General features: G+C 41.5%; 2 protein-coding genes across 2 annotated transcripts; both read left to right on the forward strand.

Annotated features, from left to right (window-relative positions):
* Positions 1 to 5,987: 5,987 nt before the first annotated feature.
* LOC146723705 (uncharacterized) lies at positions 5,988 to 8,274 on the forward strand. The gene is made up of 4 exons (XM_085481314.1): positions 5,988 to 6,174; positions 6,667 to 6,864; positions 7,105 to 7,750; positions 7,860 to 8,274. The coding sequence occupies exons 1-4, from the start codon at positions 5,988 to 5,990 to the stop codon at positions 8,272 to 8,274; spliced, it is 1,446 nt and encodes a 481-aa protein (XP_085337440.1).
* Positions 8,275 to 9,236: 962 nt separating this feature from the next.
* Positions 9,237 to 9,991, forward strand: LOC146723706 (uncharacterized). Its single transcript, XM_085481315.1, has 2 exons — positions 9,237 to 9,289; positions 9,424 to 9,991. The coding sequence occupies exons 1-2, from the start codon at positions 9,237 to 9,239 to the stop codon at positions 9,989 to 9,991; spliced, it is 621 nt and encodes a 206-aa protein (XP_085337441.1).
* The last annotated feature ends 12,065 nt before the right edge of the window (positions 9,992 to 22,056 follow it).

Consider the following 22,056-nt stretch of genomic DNA (forward strand, 5'->3'; position numbering starts at 1 on the left):
CAAGACACGTGTTTACCGCCGCGCGACTCATTTTACAGTTCCCTGACCGGCGACACAGTATCCGAGAGTGATTACGCACACGCCGAAACCGTCTAGAGCCGATTCTCCTTTTGAACGCTAGGCGAATATTGCAATTTATATTTAAAAATTGATGTCTTGTTATTGGCCGATATATTTGAAAATTTTCGCGACAGTTGTATAAAAAGTTATGGACTCGATCCCACGTATTATTATACCCTCCCCGGATATACATGGGACGCCATGTTAAAACATACAAATATAAAATTTGAATTATTAACAAACATTGATATGGTTATGTTTGTCGAACAAGGTATACGCGGCGGCCTTAGTCGATGTTCAGGTCGATACGCACAGGCTAATAACAAGTACATGCAATCGTACGACCCATCAAAACCCTCATTTTATCTCATGTATTTTGATGTAAATAATTTGTACGGATGGGCAATGTGTCAACTATTGTTGTATGCCGATTTTCGGTGGGTCGACGATGTATCAAATTTTAATATATCATCTATCGCGTTCGATTCGCCTATAGACTATGTTCTCAAAGTAGATTTAGAGTATCCGCAGCATCTTCATGATGCACACATTGACCTACCGTTTTGCCCGACACGCGATAAGCCGCCCGGCAAGCGAAAGTATAAACTCCTCGCAACGCTTTACGATAAGAAGCGCTATGTAATACACTATCGTAATCTACAGCAGTGCACGCGCCACGGGCTACGCATAACAAAAATATACCGCATACTACAATTCACGCAGTCAGCGTAGCTTCAAAAATACATCAAACTCAACACACAGTTTAGAACACGAGCGAAAAACGATTTTGAAAAAAATTTATATAAATTGATGAATAATGCGGTATTTGGCAAGACAATGGAAAATGTGCGCAATCATGTGGATGTAAAATTATTAACAAAATGGGACGGACGGTATGGTGCGGAGGCAATGATCGCGAAACCAAATTTTCATAGTACAAGCATATTTTCGGAAAAATTAGTTGCCATAGAATTACGTAAACTCGAAGTTAAATTCTACAAACCAATCTACGTCATCGTCGGCATGTGCATACTCGACATATCAAAAGTATGTCTTTATGAATTTCACCACGAATACATGTCACCGCTCTATCGTGACAATTGTAGAGTAATGTACACCGACACGGACAGTTTAATATATCAAATTAAATGCCAGGATGTCTACGAAAATTTGAAACGCGATATCGCTCGATTTGATACCAGTGATTACGCCGCCAACAATACGTACGGTATACCGCTCGCGAATAAAAAGGTGCCGGGTCTGATAAAAGATGAGAATAACGGTGCGATAATGACCGAATTCGTCGGGCTTATAGCAAAAATGTATGCTTTGCGGGTGGACAGTAAAAAGGACACTAAAAAGGCAAAAGGCGTCAAAAGTAACGTTGTAGCGCGTAGTATAACATTCGACGATTATAAGCGTTGCCTTAATGAAAAAATTGAAATGACGCGTCAGCAGTCATGCATAAGATCGAAATTGCATAAAGTGTATACCATCAGCAAGACAAAAATTGCTCTAAGTCCCTACGACGACAAACAGTATGTCGTACCTAAGTCGACCGACACCTTGCCGTAGGGACATTATCGAATACCGTTGTAAATTATATTTATTATATTTATTATATTTATATTATATTATAAGGATGTATTAATGAGAATTATATATTTTTTGTTACATATATATATATTTTTTTTGTTATATATTTCATATAGTATACAATATATAGTATGTTATACAATGATTGAATATAATACATTACATAACATTAAATAACATTGTTTTTATGTATCCAAGAGTTGTGCGAACTGTCGAATCCCAGCCATTTCACGTAAACCTCATCACCCCTCCTGCGCAGTATTTTCTCCACGAGGTACACATCCGGACAATTTGCGCGATGCAGCTCGTGTTCGTAAAATGCTCCAGCGATAGATGTCTTGCGATAATCCTCGAGTAGATATGTTACGGGATTAGTATGCTGCACTTTAACAATCTTAAACACCTCGGTTGTCCAATTTGGCGTGTATCCCTTCTAGAAAAGTTGTTTGTACTTGCTGATGCGTACCTGATCACCTCCTTTGAACTTTGCCGGGCCCGCGATTTTTACACGATTGTACACGGTAGCCAAGAGTCTTTCGGCAATCGCGGGGGTAACGTCGGCAAGTCGCATACCAATTGTTCGATACTTGCGTCCGTTGTAATCTGATACGAGGCGTGGTAGCATGTCGAACCACTTGTAAGTGCCATTCAGCGAAAGCATCTTCCACATGTCGTTCTTTAGCGTGCGATTGAATCGCTCAACGACCGACGCTTTCAATACCGAATATGTAGAATAGTGATTAATGTCATGTTTTCGCATAAGTCGTTGCACATCGGCGTTGTAAAATTCCTTCCCGTTATCAGTTTGGATATTTTTCGGACATCTCTTGCTATCTCGAATTATCTCGGCGATTGCGCCAGCTGTCTCGCTTCCTCCTTTACTCTTGAGTGGTACAGCCCACGCATATTTGCTCAACACATCGATGACGGTGAGTATTTAGTGGTAACCTCTGTTGAAACGGGAATACGGACGCATCTCGACAATGTCGGCTTGCCACAGATCATCGTATCCTCGCATTATGACATGTCTTCAAGGGAAATTTTTTCTCGCTGACGCGTGCAACTCGTTTACCAACTGTCGTCTCTCCAAATTATGTTGCTCGTTGTTATTTTTACTATTCATTCTCGTTCTTTCGGGTTCTTTCGCGTTTATGCCTCGTTTTTTCGGGTTCTTTCACGTTCGTGCCTCGTTATTTCAGGTTCTTTCGGGTTCGTGCCTCGTTATTTCGGATTCTTTCACGTTCGTGCCTCGTTATTTCGGGTTCTTTCGTGCCTCGTTATTTTGGGTTCGTGCATCGTTCTTTCAGGTTCTTTCACGTTTGTGCCTCGTTATTTCGGGTTCTTTCGTTCACTCACGTCCTTGACAGATTCGAAAATCGTTCCTGACTCGATCGCAGCCTTTTTTGCAGTTGGTTCTGACCCGTTTGAAGCCCGCCCTGGCCCGTTCGCAGCCGTACCTGAGGCGATCGTAGCCTTTAAGTACTTGTTTGTAGTTTCGTTCGCAACCGTTTCTGACCCGTTCGTAGCCTCGTTTGCAGCAGCCGATACGCCGTTCACTGTTAGACTTTTCACTACAGTTGTCAGCGGTCACATAACTACCGTCGCTGCTCATTGTAGATTAGTACTACGCTGATAATCCTTTGTAGCTGTTCAACAACTGTTTGCAACCACTCGAGAATCCCTTCTAGATGTTTCACAACTGTTTGATGGACGTTTCTGAGCCAACCGCTTATTACATGTCTGTGTCTGAGGTAGTGTTTGGCGCACGCAAAAGTTCTTTTATCGCAGTCTCCAACGCTCGTACATCCTTCTCTAACGCAGTCAGCTTCTCATCTAACTCTTTCTGTTGGATCATCAATGTTTTAAAGCACTCTTTCAGGTACAATTTGTTGACGGCATCGGTAATCCGCCTCAGGTAGCGTTACACGGCGAATCTTGCGCGATCTCGCGTCATAATCTGTAGCGACGCGACATGAAGCGTTTTTACGCACACATCTTCTCATCAATGTGTACCAATGATCGCCGGTTGTATCAATTCTCCTCTCGAATAATTCAAATTTTTTGATAGACATTTTTTTTTGCAATGCTTTGTAAAGTGTCACGCGATGGACTGAATAGATTGTTGGGACCTCGTTTAATTTATAATAATGCCCGCTTCCCGCAGTTCCTTGATGATCGACAGGATCTCGTTGTCGTCCGCGTTGTTGCCGGCTTGGCGCGAAGCGTCGAGCAATCGTAAGCGATCCACTAGCTCGTTGGGGTCGTCCCAGTGCACGTAATCAATCTTATTGTCGGTTAGCGTCATAGCGCGAGGCATTCCCATGCCAGATTTTGGGCTCTCCACCCGCGTCAACGGTGCAATTATATATTTGTACTTGTCACCCTTGCTACTCTTCACACGACCTTGCGCATCAAAATTCCGTTTGTTGCCAATAATATGTGTTTGTATTTTTGCAAATCGTCCTTCTGGTAATTAGGTCTTTTCTTGAAGATCAACTCGTACAATCCGGGCGTCCCAATGTATCGCGTGTTGCCTATGATTATATTGTCATCTTTGTCAATGTCGAATCGCTTGCTGCCGAGCCGCATTTCATTCTCGCCGAAATAGATTCCATATACATTATCAATTTCTTTCTTCTTATCAGCACCGAGGAGAGCGTCCATGTACTCTTGTCCGAATGGTCCCCAATTCTTTCGCATCATTTGTTGACCTTCCAACGATCTTAACCAGCGTCGAAGGGATATTTCGGGCGGGTTACGCGTGGTTTCGAAAACAATTTTATCTACGAGTGTTTTGGGTATCACAGGTAGTACGCTTATCGGTGTAGATGTTGTCGGCAATGAAGCGTCCAATGGCTTCAGAATATCATATTTTTTCTTTTTCAATGCCTCCTTCTTCTCCTCCTCTTTATATCGCTTAATAGTTTTATGTTTTCTCTTTTTCGTTGTCTTCCCCTCGTACTGTGTTTTGATCTTCACACCGTCGTCGTCGGTGTTAGACTCGTTTTTCACCAAAATCGTCGCGTTGTCGACAATTTTTTGTAGCGGCTCAATAATAGGTTTAAAGTGAGTCTTGACAGTGATATCGTCATCGATCTTTCCGGTCTTCAGAACGCGGTATTTCTTGCGGATCGATTCGGCCGTCTTCGCAATTTCCATGGCAATCTTTTCACGTTCGCGAATATTATCAGCCGGTCGAGAGAAACTCTAGAGAATGCTACTGACGACTAATGGCTCTGTGGTATAGCGAACTCGTTAAATCCTTTTCTATATCGTCCGTTCGTAAGCGAGCTGTTCTTGTCTATTAATAGAAATCCATACTTTTGCTGCCAACAAGTACGACATAAATCACTGAAATCTTCATACGACATGTCGGTATTCACGTGATTGTTGTACACATGCTTCAAATTGGTGGCGTCCTGTTTAAACAGGATTAGCAGGTTCGCGTTGTCGCGTATAAGATGTTTCGGTATTCTCGCATATGTCTGACAGAGATAGAAGCAGTCGATGTTTGAGTAGTGCCCCATTGAGAAGTACTCTCTTATCGTATCTTGCTTGTCGCATGACACGTCATCAAAGACAAAAATTGAATTTGGACATGCTTCGCTCGGTGGAATGACGTCACTGTTATTGGAGAATGTAAAGTAGCCGACTTTGCCAATCGGCGTCAATAAATTTTCCAAATAGCGATATTTCGGCTGTTGCAGCGATTTAGAGTACACGTACACGTTCTCGAAACGCACGCCGTGCGGACTTTTCAGCAGGCTTATCGACACGTTGGTTTTACCGCAGTTTGAGGGGCCGCAAACGATCGCGCGTATAGTTGTCGGTAGCATCGTACCGTGTTTGCGCACATCTTCATTCACGTTGCAGCGTACTCTGTCGTCGTAATTCATCACTCGTATTGTCAGAGATTGTCGCACATATTTCATTTTTTCACTCCCGATTTGACCTCTAACGTCCGCCTATTTATAGCTGCGCGGACTTGCGCTTTGCTCAGTATTGTCTAGAGATTGCAGCGAATGTCAGCGAAAATAGGTACAGGTCTATTAAATCGTGCGATAAACGCACTTCCAGTCGAGCTTCATATCCCCGGCTATCAATTTTGCGGCCCGGAAACTCGTTTGGAAAAGCGATTGGCTAGAGGTGATCAAGGCGTCAACTCATTGAACGCGGCGTGCCGTGAACACGATATAGCGTACTCTCGGAGCAGCGAACTCACCGAGAGACACGCGGCGGATAAGGTACTCGCCGAGAAAGCGAAAACTCGCATCGTCGCGAAAGACTCGAGTCTCGGTGAAAGAGCCGCGGCGGCAGTTGTCTGGGCAGCGATGAAAGCCAAGACGAAGCTCGGCATGGGCTTGAAGACGATAAAGAGGACGAAAAAAAGGAGGATACTTTCGGCAGCGAAACGAAGCGGATTTTTACCGATTTTACCAATGCTGGGCGCGCTCGGATCCCTGGTCGGCGAAGCGGCTGGCGTAGCAAAAGCGGTAAACGACAAAAAGGCCGCGCAACGTCAGTTGCAAGAGATACTACGCCACAATCGCGCCATGGAAGGCCGCGGACTGTATCTCGCCTCTTACAAATATGGACGAGGAGCAAGGAAAAAAAACGTCAAAAAAACGTTAAAAATGCCAAAAGATGTAACTACAAATGTGCAATTGCTACAACTTGCAAAACGTATGCACATTCCATATTTTAAAGGTGTATTTATGCGCAAAAATTTACCAAAAAATGGCGCGCGAGAAAATGAGAGCGATATCGTCAATCTGGACAGTACAGACGGTCCTGGCACTCATTGGGTGGCGTATGCAAAAAGGGGAAATCGCGCAATTTATTTCGACAGTTTTGGCAATCTTCGACTATCCGAGGAATTGGTGCGATATTTAAATGTGCCCAACAACATTGGATCACTGCTGGGATTCTCGAATCGTATACTGCAACCGCAAAAATGATACGAATCGGACATGCCGATTAATATTATTAACGTGAACATTATCCGCATAGAGTGTAACGTGACCGCGGGTGCATACAGCAACAGTAAACTCGTTTACACGATACATGAATTTTCACCGAGGGTACCACCAGGATATAAGATATCGGAAACTCCGGCGCAGATCATTTACCTGCCGATCTTCGTACGGAGCATTACTGATTTAGTGTTACGCGTTGTTGACCAGGAGGGACGATTGCTCGATTTTCGAGGTAAAGAGATAACAGTTAGATTGCACGTACGACGGCGGGCCGCAGCAACACCTCGTGCGACGGGATGCTCGTGTTGAATAAAGACGAAGAATACAATCAGGCTAGCAGCAACATCATTCGCTAATATCAAATCAACCACAAAGAAGAGACTCACCTTGTCAAACGTTGCATTTTTACAATCTTTGGGATTTGCGATGCGTGCCATCTGAACAATTACTGAGATTCTCAACATCGAGGAAGAGCCAGTCTTTGACGATCGCATCGTCAAGATTGAGACTCACACATACAACCCGTTTGCCAACACAACATTTGGATACAGCGACGAGATAAGAATACCCATACAACAACAGGATTTATATACGTTGCCGTATGAGAGTTTCCTCTACATCAAGGGAGAACTGCGGATAAATCATCCAGTTGAGGGATCCAATGTGATGCTGGGAAATAATTGCGTCGCATTCATGTTTGACGAAATTCGCTATGAGCTCGATGGTGTGGAGATTGATCGCAACAGGAATGTGGGAATAACAAGTTTGCTGAAAAACTATGTAACAATGTCATCTGATAGAAGCGTGATTATGCGAAATGCAGGCTGGGATAGCCCGACTACTGTAAATGGATACTTTAATTTTTATGTGCCGCTGCACATGTTGCTGGGATTTTGCGAGGAGTACAAACGCGTGGTTATTAATGCGTGTCATGAGTTGATCTTAATACGAGCGCGCAACGACAATAATTGTCTGCATGGAGATTCTGCACTGGAGCCTGCGATCAACATATTCAAGATACAATGGCGAATGCCACACGTGTTGTTGAGCGAGATTAAGAAGCTGTCGATGCTGCGCGCTCTGGAAAACGGACGTTACCTCAGCATGGGTTTCCGCTCGTGAGATCTATACAAATTTCCGCTATTGCAGCGTACGACCAAGCATTCGTGGGCCATTAAGACCGCGACTCAACTGGAGAAGCCGCGATATGTAATTTTTGCTCTGCAGACAGGGCGGAAACATCATGTCCGAGGATACGAGTCGATTCGACAACTGTAAATTAACCAACGTGAAACTCTATCTGAACTCGGAATGTTATCCGTATGACGATATAAATCTGGATTTCGATAGAAACAGATGGTCGATTCTGTATGACACGTATGCGCGTTTTTGCAAAAATTATTACGGATACGAGTATCTCGAGCCGAGCCTCACCGTCTCGTTATTTCTACGTTACGGTCCGTTTGTGATTATCGATTGTTCTCGACAAAACAAATTGGTTAAGAGCGCAACGGTGGATGTGAGATTAGAGTTCGAGTGTAAGGAGAATATACCTAATAATACCACAGCATATTGTCTCATCATGCACGATCGCGTTATCCAGTACAACCCGTTGACCAACGTTGTGCGCAAAATCACCTAAAAATGTTTACACAACTACGCGTGTGAGAGAGGGGAGGAGAAGGATACATAATCATGATGATGTGAGATGTCTGAAGAATATCGTAATACCTCTCGACTGACTCACATTGAAAAGATCATGTCTGCACCAACGTTTGTCGACCTGCAAGGATTTATCCTAAACAAACGATTTATTGTGAAGGAAGCGGCAATCCTGAGAAGAGGATATATCCTCTCGCATGCCTTGTGCCATGGAGCGTGCTTATAAAGTCGGAAAGGCGCCAGGCTTCGTGGTTAACTCAGCATCATCACAGCTTGCAATGAGAGGATGGAAATGTTCCATACTGCATAGCTCAACGCTTGATCACGGCAGCTATCGCTGGCATAAATGATCAAGAAGAGGAGGAAGAAGAGTCCTCTCTCGTGTATGTAAAAGGACTCGAAAAGCGAGAATGGCTTGCCAAAATAGTGGACGATGCGAGCAGCGGTTTCACCATTGAGACCTTGGATGCCATATATGAAGATGTGCCTGCATTAAATAAATTAGATCTTACATATACTCTACGGTGTAATAAACATGTAAAAAATTGCGTGTTACAAAATGTATTTAAATTATTTAATTGGTGGTCGGCCAATCGCGACGATCATTCGTTTTTTGAATAAACATATTGTTTACATACAGTTCTCTTTGTTATTTTCCTCACCAGATATTTCTAAGAAATCCTTTTACCCCCCACTATTTTTAAAAATTTCTTAAGCAATCGTATTTCTAAGAATTCCTTTTACCCCCACTATTTTTAAATATTTCTCTTTGTTCTTTCCCTCCAGATATATTTCTAAGAATTCGATTTACCCCTTCTCCTAATATTTTAAAAATGATCGTTACTCGATTATTAGTACTTTTTTATACAATCAGTCTCTCGTCGACTGTTCTAACTGACGGTTCACTTTTTAATACCCTCGGTTCAAAGAAGCAGCAGCAGCATGAATTACTACATGCCAAGACGTGAAGAAACGTGCGAGAAGAAATGCGACGAGTAAGTATAACTTTTTTTGTATTTTTATTATTTTATATTTTATATTTTATATTTTATATTTTATATTTTATAATTTTTATATTTTATATTTTTATATTTTTTTACGAGTTATAATTTTTATCTAATTTCTACAGCGTTTCGCTGGAGCCTCGTGCGATTCGTATACTTGGAAGACGATACGCATTGACGGCCACGGATTTCAAATTCCTCGAAATCGACATCAGAGTGGATCCGCCGAGTTACGTGGAGATCGCCATAGGAGATCATCGGGGAAAACAGCTAATACTATCTCTCGAAACGTGGAAAGAACTCTACGAGCAACGTCACGCTATTAAAAATTATCTGAACAATGATACTCCCAACAACGATGTGTATAATTTCATAAGTGTCGGGCCGCTAACAGTGCGATTTCACAAGATAAACGACACCAAGCTCATAAGTCTCGAATCAGCGGACGTGCGCATGATGATGGTCGAATTGACGTTACGTCGTATGTTCAAGGTTGATTCATGCATCGAAATAATGTTTGATCGATTGACGAGGCTCATCGCAACAGTTGATATCAAGTATACACAATTCTCCAATATTGCATCCACTGTAACGGATGCGAGAGAATTGCCGAATGCTATACGCGCTAGCGACGCCTTCAACAAGCACCAACTTGTCGATTGCGAGTTGGTGGCTTTAGTTTTTAATATGTAATAAAACTTTATATATAAATATGTATTAAATATAAGACAAATAAATATTTATATGTATATTTATATTTATATGTATATGTACATGGTGTACTTTATTTGCGCGCCACCCGTTACATACTTTGCGAGAGATAATTATCGTGTCAAGGACATTGTCATATCGAAGCCTGGATTCAGCAGCAGAATCGATATTTTTATCTTACGAGGTTAGAGATAAGACGCGGCGAGAGAAAATCGATAATTTTATCTTACGGGGCGCACGCGACGGTCTCATTAAGAGACAGAGAAAGAAGACGCACGCATTCGAGAGAGAAGACGCATGTATTCGAGAGAGACGGCGAACTAATACGCAGCGCGCTAGAGTGAAAGACGCAGCGTGAGAGAGAGATTCGGCGGCTTGGGCCTGCGGCGAGAGAGATTCGGCGGCTCGGGCCGGCGGCGAGAGAGTCGGCGGCTCGCAGCGAACGAGAGAGAAAGAGAGAGAGAGATGCGAAGGAGAGAAGGAGGGAACAATTTTTTTTAAATTAATAAATATTTTTGTTTAATAAATATATATTTTATTCATAAGTTTTTATACTTATTTTTTTTGTACATTACCGTTTATTTTTTATACATTACCGCTTATTTTTTATACATTACCGCTTATTTTTTTTTTTTTTTTATACATTACCGCTAATTTTTTTCTATACATTACCATTTATTTTTCTATAAAGATCGAAGGAGAGAAGGAGGGAAACATTTTTTTTAATTAATAAATATTTTTTATTATAAATATATATATGTATTGTAACCGTTCTTTTTATATTGTCCGTCGGATCGAAAAGGATCCGGGAAATAGGGCCGATGTAAGGGGCCGACGGCACACCTTCGGCGCGGAAAGCGGGGAATTCGCGTAAACGCAAAAATATGTTTGTTTGGGCGCCAGGCGCGAGATCCGCGCCACTCTTATATTTTACAACTCGACAAATGACCTTTATAATCAGTAAAGTATCCCGAAAATTTCCGCGACGGCGATAATCGACTCGCTCAGATCGTCAGGGGGAAGAGGGGGGAGTTCTGACGGGAGAGAGGACGGAATTCGAGAGAGGCTATTTTGAAATCGCTCAAATATAACAAACAGTAAATATATTTAACAATGATGAATGAAGATAGACAGGAAAATAATTGCATAAAAAAAAAAGAGAGAGACTCGAGTACAATGTTAGGTCAAGAAAGAAAAGTAATATTCGTTCGATATATCACGGAGAGATCTCCGCTTTCATAATGCCGAAATACAGATAAACGAGGCCGAAATGTGATTCAAAAAATACAATACGGCGTATGTACGGCCGAGACGCGGCGCGTTGTTATTATTCCGCGCCTTTGAGACGACCCGACGCGATGATATCGGACGGCACGCGGGACCCGGAAGTAAAATCGCACGCCTACGTGTCGAATAATTATTAACGCACGAGACTTAATAAGGTCCGTGCGGCGTAATTAATTCCGATGGTTTTAGGCAATACAAAATTTCCGTAAACTCGAGTAGGTCCCGCGCGACTTCCTTTGAGATCGCTCACGCCGGTCGTTCCTCGCAAGATTTCACAAAGGATCCGAAGACGGCACGGATAAGGATAGGCGCGAGCGAGAATGCTATGTCGGAGGCGTGACTCTAAATACTTTTCTATTCTCCGATCTAGAAACTCTAACAGACGAGAACGGTACAGTAATGACAAGACGATACCTTAATTTTTACATTAACGTGACAAAAATCGCGGCGACTGTCGGCGTATCCGCGGGAGAGAGAGCCTCTCTTAATATACGCGCGGGAGAGAGCACGCGGTCGGCCGGGCGCCGGGATAAATTCTACGCGGAACGAAACTCTAAATCAAACTCTCAAAATCACGGAATTTCCGGTGAATCTAATAACCGGCCGCGGCCGCGACGCGCTTCTCTCCCGAATACGGTACTCACAAAAGAAGTTAGCGGCTTTACAATATTACATATAGGGCCGTTCGTCTCACCGGTATCTCCGGGTCCTCGTGTCCTTCGGCATCCGCGCAGGAACCTCTACTCTCTAGCACGTCTCGCCGAACAGACGAGCAAGAGGCCTGCCGGGATCACGCCGATACTAAATTTGGCATTTTCCACCCGTGGCGCTCCTTATCCTGGCAGGGCCGCCGGGTACCCCGCAGGGGCCCTGCGAATTTTCTGGATGTAAATTTTCCCTCGCCGTTCCTCTGTGTTTCCGCTTCGGGTTCCGGTATTCCTCTTTATGGGCCGTCGGGAAGACTCCTACGAGTGCACCTCTTCGCGATTCCTCCCAAAAATCCGCCAGATCGATTGTTTGATTGATGACGGGATTTCGGTGTATCCGGATCTGCGGGGTTCAAGGCAGGGTATCTCCCGCGCCTTTCGTTTGCGGGGCTCTCTCGCCTCTCGCGAGAGAATGGCCATCCCCGTCTCTGGCCGGAATCTCTGCGGAAGAAGGAACATTTTACGGCGGTACCCAGGTTCTTAACGGGGGGAGCAAGCCAGAAATTTGATGTAAAAATAATATTTACCGGGCGTGATCCGGACTTGGTGGCTCCTGCTCGGTCCTCAATCGTCCTCTTCGTCCTCTCCGTCCTCTCACTCTTTCTCTCTATTGGTTTCCTCGGTTGAGACACGTACCCTAGATAAAATTGCTCGCCGAAAACGCCAAAAATCGCTCAAACAAAAATCATACAAAAAGTAATTCGCGAAACGGATGCGCGAAGCGCATCCTCCGACGCGGTAGAAAACGCAAAATGATTGTTCGGGTGCTCTCTCTCTCTCAAAGGTTGGCGAGAGAGCAAAGGTTCCCGAATTTCCCGCCTTCCCGGCCGGGCCTTCGGCCCTTGTGACGGACAGTACAAAATGTCACGTCACAATATATATATTTTATTCAAAATTTTTTACATTACCGCCGGCATTGACGTTACCCAAGGTGTACCACGTGAAGATTGCCGGTTGGATTTACACCTCATGTGTATGTGTATACTATATACGTGTGTGTGCGTGCGTGTGTACATGTGTTACAGTAGAGATAAGGACCCCACGGTTCGTCACTCCCGCGGTATTTACTGACTCCAAACCCTCTCTACTATGTGTGTAAATATAAAAAATAATATATGTAAAAAAATATATAAAAAATATAAAAAGTATAAAAATATAAAAAAATACAAAATATAAAAATAAAAATAAAAATAAAAAAAATAAAAAATAAACCTTAATATAGATGGTTGTACGGTGACGGTGAGAGAGAGCGGAGAGAGCCTTATTGCGGCGAGAGAGAGCCAGCGTGCCGTATCCATGCGGCGACTGCGAGAGAGGGGGTCGCGTCAACCATTGCTGTCATCAGACTGTGCCTTTGCACCTGCACATAGAAATATAATAAATTATTATACTATTTTATATATTTTGACATATATATATATATATATGTGCGGGCCATCGCATCCCTCAACGAACAGACGAGGGTATGCATTGTGATGGCATACGTCAGAGATGTACCGCATCTGTATTGCATCGATTGTCAGGAAAGAGTGTTCACACTCTTCCTGGCCAACTTGTGCCCAATCTGTATATATATATATATATATATATATATATATACAGATACTTAATCTTAACGAAAAATTTAGTTTCGTTAGGATAACGCACTGTCATCCGCGAGTTGGCTCTTACTGCCTGTCTTATATCTTTAAATTTATATTTATATTACAGAGCCTTGTTAAACTCTTAATTTATACACGCTGGCTTAAACGCGTTTGTTTATCAACATTATTACATATAGCAGAGAAAAGTATAGAATCGAAAGGATCTGAATAGCTCAGTTGGAAGAGCAGTCGCCCGGCAAGCGAAAGGTCTCGGGTTCGATTCCCGATTCAGCAACTTTCGGATCTATATTTTTCTCTTGCATTTACTTATTTCCGTAGGGGGGTGAAAGGGTTATTGAAATTAAATCTCAAATATGAGATTATTTCATATTTTAAATCTTGGCCGTGACCAAGTAAAAATTTGGTGCCTTGTGCACAGATACTTAATCTTAACGAAAAATTTAGTTTCGTTAAGATAACGCACTGTCATCCGCGAGTTGGCTCTTACTGCTTGTCTTATATCTTTAAATTTATATTTATATTACAGAGCTTTGTTAAACTCTTAATTTATATATATATATATATATATATACTTACAGCTATGACAGATTGGGCACAAGTTGGCCAGGAAGAGTGTGAACACTCTTTCCTGGCAATCGATGCAATACAGATGCGGTACATCTCTGACGTATGCCATCACAATGCATACCCTCGTCTGTTCGTTGAGGGATGCGATGGCCCGCACATCTAGCGTACGTGAGTGGTACGACTCTCGAACAGCGTTTCCGCTAGTACCCATTGTCGTGGAGTGGTTGTAATTCTTTCAATTTTTCCACTTCTTCATCATCACTATCGTCTTCTTCAACGATGGGCACGACATTAACATCCTTTTCTTCAATATCATCTAAGATGATATTAACCTCTCTATCATATTCGGGGTCGTACATCTCGGCGTCACTGTCGCTGTCGCTGTCGGAGATCATGATGATCTCCATCTTGTCATCGGAGATCACCATCACGTCTTGCTTGCCATTCTCCATTTTTTTTATAATTCACTCACTCACTCACTACTTTTATGATCGCGAATGTCACCGTACTATGGCCCGGCAGCGGCATCGGTCTTTATTATTTATCCCGATCATCCCTTTGTTCTTCAACGCGCAATTGTAATTATTTCCGAAAGATGATCTTTGCCGAAACAAAAATAGCGGCTGCTCAGTAGTTGACTATCAGCATGTTTACACCTTCCGCGAAGACATATACATATCTATTCTCAGAAACGTAGATATACTTTTCGCATATGTTGTACGCCTATTTAATCAAGCAAAATAAATAGGTTGCGACAAGTAATCTGGCGATGATGACGATGACAGTGATGGTCTCGGTTCCCTCATATCTGACTCCTCCATTTCTTGGTCCCAATCATATTTAGATGATGGCGATTTACATGACGTCGATGGTGAAGGCATATCCATGCTACCAAAATAGAGGTTTTCTACTGTGAAATAATCAACACAATTTTTGTAGCAACGCTGGAAACATGCGACTCGCTTGTGTCGTTTAGACGATCTGGTGCATTTAGATAAACCACCAGTCACTCTTAAAATGTCTTTGTGAATTTTCAGGAAATCGGCAACATCTCTTGTATGCGGTTTTTGCACACCAAGTTCGCGATTTCTTAACAATTGCACAACCGAAGTCACCGGAATGTTCTTCGCTTCACGTTTAATACAAAACGGGTTATCTTTTTTTTCACCATGATTGCATTCCTCGAGATGCCTATACCATCTCTCGACATTCTCATAACACTCCGAATGATTTTTTACTGCGTTCTTCATTTTTATTGTCTGTCATTTTTTCACACAGTATTACACTTGTAACTTCAGCCTATTTTCGCTGACATTCGCTGCAATCTCTGATCATCGGTGCTGGACCGTCAATATGCGTTTGCATCCACGGCCGATTGTAATGTTCGAGGCAGCGACGATATGTCTGAACCTCCGGATCCGCTTTGATGTGCACCGGAAGCTTGTTCCACAAATGCTCTACGAAATAGCCGCACTTTTGCAATAAAACAATCTTTGGAATATATTGCAACTGTTCGGCATTTAAACTGAGAATATCGGAAGCACTTGATAGCATGACAAACATCATGCACCCTGAATGAAGAGAGCGTGCGCTCGCCAGTGGTACTATGGTCCGGCAGCTGCATCGGTCCTCATTATATATTCCGATCATCCCTTTGTTCTTCAACGTACGATGATGCAATTGTTAATTCGCAAGAAATATTTGCGATATCTACCCGCCGATAATTCTCCGAAATATTATCCAAGTTGCAAGACACGTCACAACTTGCGAAGACATGTCGCAACGCGTTCGCCTCCGCTGATATTTCTTAGAAATATACGTATCAACTCCTTGATCGTCGGCGCTCACCAATGAATTGGTGGCAGCCCTTCGCAGAATTTGATTAACCAGAATTTTTTACCTTATCTTATCTTGTAATAAATAAACTTATCTTAGATTTTCTACGAAAACTTAGATATTGCTGGAATGTTTACCTTATCTTGGGTATTAGATATCGCTGTATGTTTAAAAACGCTCTAGTGCAAGTCGAATTTAGGCAAAATTACCGCGGATTATCTTTGCCAATTGCGACACCGCGCGTATACAGTCCAAAGCGCCTATAGCAAGCACTAATATGAGAACTGTAAACAACAACATTCTCTCTACGAAAAATAATACGCTAATGTCCTTCGAGACAATTCTAAAATAATAACATGTAATTCTAAAGGCATCTAGAATCTTCTCGAAAAACGTTGCTATAAAAGGGCACCCCAGATCGACCGGGATATAGTCGCTCTCGGAATTAGACGCATATCTGTCGCAAGTAGCAAGTACGATTTCGGCGCGTTTCTGATTTTACGTAGCTCGCGTATAGCCAGCAACTAATGCATCGCCTTCCCCGTAGCTCGCGGATTCACGTATTAAACTACGGTTTATTTAACCAGTGTAAATAGTGTCCGTATTAAATATACATTGTATGCGTCTAAAAATCGACTCTCTAATTGATCGCTTTTGCGAAAACGTCCTTTTCCTTGTCGCGCACTTCTCTCTTGACACTTATCGCTCGCGTTTTTGCTCTGCTATCGAACACTGTAATAGATATCGCTGGAATGTTTATCTTATCTTGTAATAGATATCGCTGGAATGTTTATCTTATCTTGTAATAGCTATTGCTGGAATGTTTATCTTATTTTGTAATAGATATCGCTGGAATGTTTATCTTTTGTTTATAAACATATTAGGTAACATGATCCCCTTATCAGGTAACCTGAGCTGATAAGATAAGCTTATCTGCTGATAAGACCCCTTCCCCCGCGTGACGTCACCCCCTCATCCCCGATTCCCCCCCCCCCGCCCCTTACTCCCCCTCATTGCCCCTGGGTTAGAACCTCCCTAGTATTACTACTTTAGTAGATTTGGAGTCTCGTCTGTATGTATTGTGTATAACTCGTGCGCATTATCTTTGCAAACGTCTTCTACGGTTACGAGGGGTGTGTGGATCTCGACCGGCTTATCAGTTGTAATAATTACACCGATGGGACATTGGTAATTCTTCGGTTCTATCAAACATTGTCCGAAATAGATTCCTGGAGCGGCTTCTTTGACTCGAATAAGCTCTGTCTTATTATGATTTGTTATCGCTTGTATAATTGTTTCATTACGCGGTTTTAAGGTAATTTTGTTATACGGTTGCAATTTTAGGACGGCGTTTCCGATTTGTAATTCGCGTTTTTTGTAATTGCACGTGACTTGCTGCTTCTGGAGGAAATCGATTTCTATGATCCCGTCGTATTTCATCAGGAAATCATCCTTTACGACGTAAATCGCGTGTTTTATCTTGTTTCCGTTTAGCTTAATGGTCGCGTACATTTTTCCGATCGTTTTTGCTTTGTGACCGGTTATTCCAACGAGGGTTATTTTATCATTGTGGATTTTGGTCGCGCCTTTTAAGTGTTTCACTTTTATTAATGAAATCGTGGCTCTTGAATCGTACAGCATGTTTACTTTTCTGTATTTTGCCTCTCGCATGGGCAGAGTAATTATATTTAAACTTGCTCTCTCTTTCGGCGTTCGGCGCACGTGTGTCACCTGATATTCAAGCGCGCGAGTCTTCTTAATCTTATCTCCGCGCTCTCTATCTTTATCGCTGCTACGTTCGGAATCGGAATTTCTCTTCTGCCGGATTCTTTGATTATCTATTTTATTAATGCTTCGCGAGTTTTTTCGATCCTCTGGTTTGTTCCGTGGAGGCGTCTTATTTTTCGATCGCCCGTTTAACTCCCAACATTCTTCGCGGTTATGTCCACGCTTCTTGCAATGATTGCAGAATTTTTCGATGGCGGATACGCGCGAGGATTTTTCCGGTTTTGACAGAACGTTGAACTTGCTACGACAGTCTCGTCCGTAATGTCCGGGTTTTCCGCATCTATAACATTGTCCCGTTGTTCGCTGTCCTGGTCGCGTTGATTCAGGTTTATATAACGAGGAATTAGTTGCCCGTGACGTGCTAGGTCCGATAAATCTTTCTTCCGCGCTCGCGCCGGCTATCGCTTCTTGAAGCGTCGTATATCGTTGTGAGCGTACGAGTACTTTTAAGTCGCTTTGTAGCCCTAATTGAAAATTCAATAACGCTTGTTTTTGGATTGTTTGTAAAATAGTGTGTTTCTCTGAGCTCGCATGGTTCTCTCCCTCTATCATTGAATCGTATAAATTCATCGCGAGCTGGTCGACGCGTTGTCCGAAACTTTGTGCTGTTTTATTATATTTCTGCTTTAGTAAATTGAATTCTAGTTGTAAGTGGGCAGTACTTTGCTTGCTTTGGTATGCGGTCTCTAGTTGTTGTTTTAATTCTTCAAACGTTTGTATGTCTCGCGTTTCGAAATCTTGCATGGCTTTACCCTTTAATTTAGTAAATAGTATGCCTTGTATCAGAGACTCTTCGTCTCCGGGGTGTATGTTTTGCATGGTATATGTGCATGCGTTCAGAAATTCTTGAAGGCGGTGTCGCGATGTACCGTCGAATTCGGGTATCATCATTCGCGCTTCCTTTAGAGACATATATTGTCGTGCAGTACTCCGTCGATTTTGTATGTCGCGCTCAGTCCGTCCGTAAGTCATACGAGGCTCGTAATCGGACTCCTGTCGTTCGTCTGTGTATGTGTATACCCGTGCGGCTTTTATTCTATCTATACGTGTGTTTACTGTATGTAACTCTGTATGTATAGCTTGTATTACATTAAGCATTTGGGAAGTTTCTTCGGACACTATGATGGAGGGTTGTTGTGACGCGGCGTCTAAATTCTGTCCCATTTGGGCAAGGGTTTGTCGGAGTATGCTTATTTCGGCATCTATCGCAGCTGGCAGAATAATCGCGTCCGCGTTTGTATTTTCTGCCATATTTATTTCGCTATAAATTTCTTCGGGGTCGAATATTTCGCTGTCGTATGACGTTAATGAAAATTCTCTCCGCGAAGATGCTCTACTCGGATTTCGGCTGATATACGGTCGCAATCGACGCGGTTCGTCTTGTTACTTGAACGGAGTCGCTCGGATTATTTGCGAATATACTCGCGTCAAAACTAGTAAACGGAAATTCTCGTTCGTTTATTACGTTCGGAGGTAACTCGATATTATTTTTGTTTGATAAGTCGCTGTCAAAATTTCTACGAAGGCTTTCGAAATTTTGCGCAGTTAAAGGCAATACTTGCGTTGTTAAGCATACAGGTGTACTATGCAACCACGATTGGTTTTTAATCGCTTGTCGGGGTGTTTCGTCACCTTCCGACATTCACGCAATCAAATAAATTCGGACTTACAGTATTACGGCTCGCATTGTTACGCTTTACACGGGTCGGCTGCGGCTGCTGCAACTCGATCACTCGTGGGCTGATAACGGCTGCTTCTTGTTGATGCGCTGTCCGTGAGGTTGTCGTAGGTCGGCGTTGTCCTTGGACGTCGGCGATACCATTCGGTCCTCAGCTGCTTATCGCTCGTAGTACTGCTTATGTTGTCCGTTCTTTCTTTCGCTCCTTCTTGTCGTGGCTTCTGCTTGTTTCCGTCAGTGTTACTAACGTGCCCGTTTAACACTTTATAATTTTATGTGTTTTTACAGGTCTTTGCCGCTGTGGATGATGGGGACGACGTCGGTCTTGTGGCTGAGATCCCACCGCTGCCACCAAATTGTTGCACCTCGGGTGAGGCACGAGGAATTTTCGGGTCTCAGCCGTTTAAAGGATAGGGATCCTAAGGATAGGCGGCGTCTCCACTCCGGATTAGATTCAGTTTTTTAATAAATCTCTATTCTTTTTAACTCTGGAGTTGATTTATTTTGTCGCACCCCACCTAGGGGATTAGTTAAATATTTCTGCACTCGGCAGTTAGAGTACAGGCAATAGTTTTGTGTTCAGCGGCTTGTCTTCGATTCGTAGTTAGATTCTGATTAGCGACTTGTCTTGTCGAATTTCTATCAGCGACTTGTCTCTCTGGATTTTTGTTAGCGACTGCCTTCATCGCCTCGCTCTCCGTTCGCGGTGGTCTCCTGTCTTTTCTACATCTTTTTGGGAGAAGATGTAGAAAAGCTCTCCCTTTGGTTAATTTTATTCACGCGTTTTGTATCTAGGTGCAAGCGAAGCAGGTTAACTCTTCGCTTGCAATCCGCTGTTTCCGGCGTTTCGCTTATTTTCTGTCGCGTTTGCGTCTTCTCGCGATAAGCGCTTCATGAGAGCGTGAGAACGTTTCTCAAACGATTATATAATGCCGACTTATTAATTTATTACTAATATAATATTTAATATAATATAGTTATAGTCATTTGGACTATAACAAGATTAATTGTGAAAATTGTAATGTCTCATACATTGGACAAACGAAAAGACATTTATGCACTAGAGTGAAGGAACATGCTAGCAATATTAAATTACATAAGTCTAATCATTCGGTTTTGAGTAAACACAGATGTGAATTTGGACTTGACTTTAATTGGAAATCACCGACCTATTTTACATAATGAGAAACATGTAAGAAAGAGAGAGATTGCTGAAATGTTCTTCATAAAGAAGCATGATAATACTGTTAACCTACAGAAAGACACTGAGAATTTGACAAATATTTACGACAAAATAATAAAGATTGTTTAGTGGTGCGTTTCAAATTTAGTCGTTGACGAAACATTATAGCAATGGGACGTGTTCCTCTTTTAACTATTAATTTTAAATAAGATCGGTTTTATGTTGCGTAAATCTCATTTTAATTGATGGGTATGTTTGTGTTTGTGGTCATAACTTAACATTTAAATATGTTTTTGTATGTTTCAACATTGTTAAAAATTATTGTGTAATATTGTGTTATAGAATTCTCACTTGATAAGGACCACAACCAAATGGTCGAAACGTCGTGAAAACTATTGAATGAAATTGCTAGTTACGTCGAAATCAATTTTGCCAAGTTTATTTTCACCACTAGCGTCCAATATTAATTTTGATTGAAAATATTAAAGCTTCTGTTTTGATTCTTAAAGGTTAATATTAAAAATAATATTTTATAATTCTATGTAATTAAATTTTATGTAGGTTAGATTATAATATTGCTTAACAGTTTAACATTACTATAGTTACATTAGTAGAAAACGTTTTATTAATAGTCATAATGTATTTCTCTAAGAATCATGTCTTGTATATCTGTTGGACAAAATTTTTGTAAAGCTTTAGATTTATATGCAATTACGCATTTGTTTATACTAGGTATAACTTTTCTACTGATGTAACTAGCTAAAATTGGTTTAATATCTTTTCTGCATATATCATTATTTTTATTATCTACCTTTAGCGATAATTCTGCTTTTTTTCTAAATTGATTATGAATCCATGTTTTTATAACTACTTCGTTTATGTAAAATTTTATTCTGACTTAAATTTTTCTATGCAAAGTAAAGATGGTAATCTTTTTTAGCAATATCTTCTCGGAAAGCAGTCATCACTAAATTTTTCTCTTCCTCAGTCCAGCGGCATCTTCTCGTTTTACCAAAAGGAGATGCTAAAAATAATAAAATTTATAAAAAAATTAGAATATAAATTACGAATAAAAATAATAAAAATGGTTATAAATTAAATTAAGAACATATATTAACAATAATGCTAAAATAGAATAAAAACAACAAAAGTTAAATAAAAAATTATTATTAATACTATCATTATTATTATTACTTATCACAATTTTCTATATAATTATTTGTAAAACTTAAATATAATGTGTTATTACAAGGAAAAATGTATTACTTACTTGAGCGTCTTTTTTTAGAATTGAAAATCAATTTTTGTTGATTTTCTTCGTGCGTTACTTTTGGACATTTATTATTATTACTCTTATGACATTTTTTATTTGTAAAATTCAAGAGAAGAATGTTTTA

The sequence above is a fragment of the Nylanderia fulva genome, unplaced genomic scaffold (assembly GCF_048542155.1).
Source record: "Nylanderia fulva isolate GAGA-0341 unplaced genomic scaffold, ASM4854215v1 Scaffold173, whole genome shotgun sequence".
Taxonomy (NCBI): domain Eukaryota; kingdom Metazoa; phylum Arthropoda; class Insecta; order Hymenoptera; family Formicidae; genus Nylanderia; species Nylanderia fulva.

What these genes read in the sequence shown, in the direction of transcription:
- LOC146723706 (XM_085481315.1), top strand. Translation starts at nt 9,237, where the DNA reads ATGAATTACTACATGCCAAGACGTGAAGAAACGTGCGAGAAGAAATGC. An exon ending in TGCGAGAAGAAATGCGACGA is followed by an intron (nt 9,290 to 9,423) that starts GTAAGTATAACT and finishes TAATTTCTACAG; the next exon opens with CGTTTCGCTGGAGCCTCGTG.
- LOC146723705 (XM_085481314.1), top strand. Translation starts at nt 5,988, where the DNA reads ATGAAAGCCAAGACGAAGCTCGGCATGGGCTTGAAGACGATAAAGAGG. An exon ending in CGACAAAAAGGCCGCGCAAC is followed by an intron (nt 6,175 to 6,666) that starts GTCAGTTGCAAG and finishes TTATCCGCATAG; the next exon opens with AGTGTAACGTGACCGCGGGT. An exon ending in ACGATTGCTCGATTTTCGAG is followed by an intron (nt 6,865 to 7,104) that starts GTAAAGAGATAA and finishes ACATCGAGGAAG; the next exon opens with AGCCAGTCTTTGACGATCGC.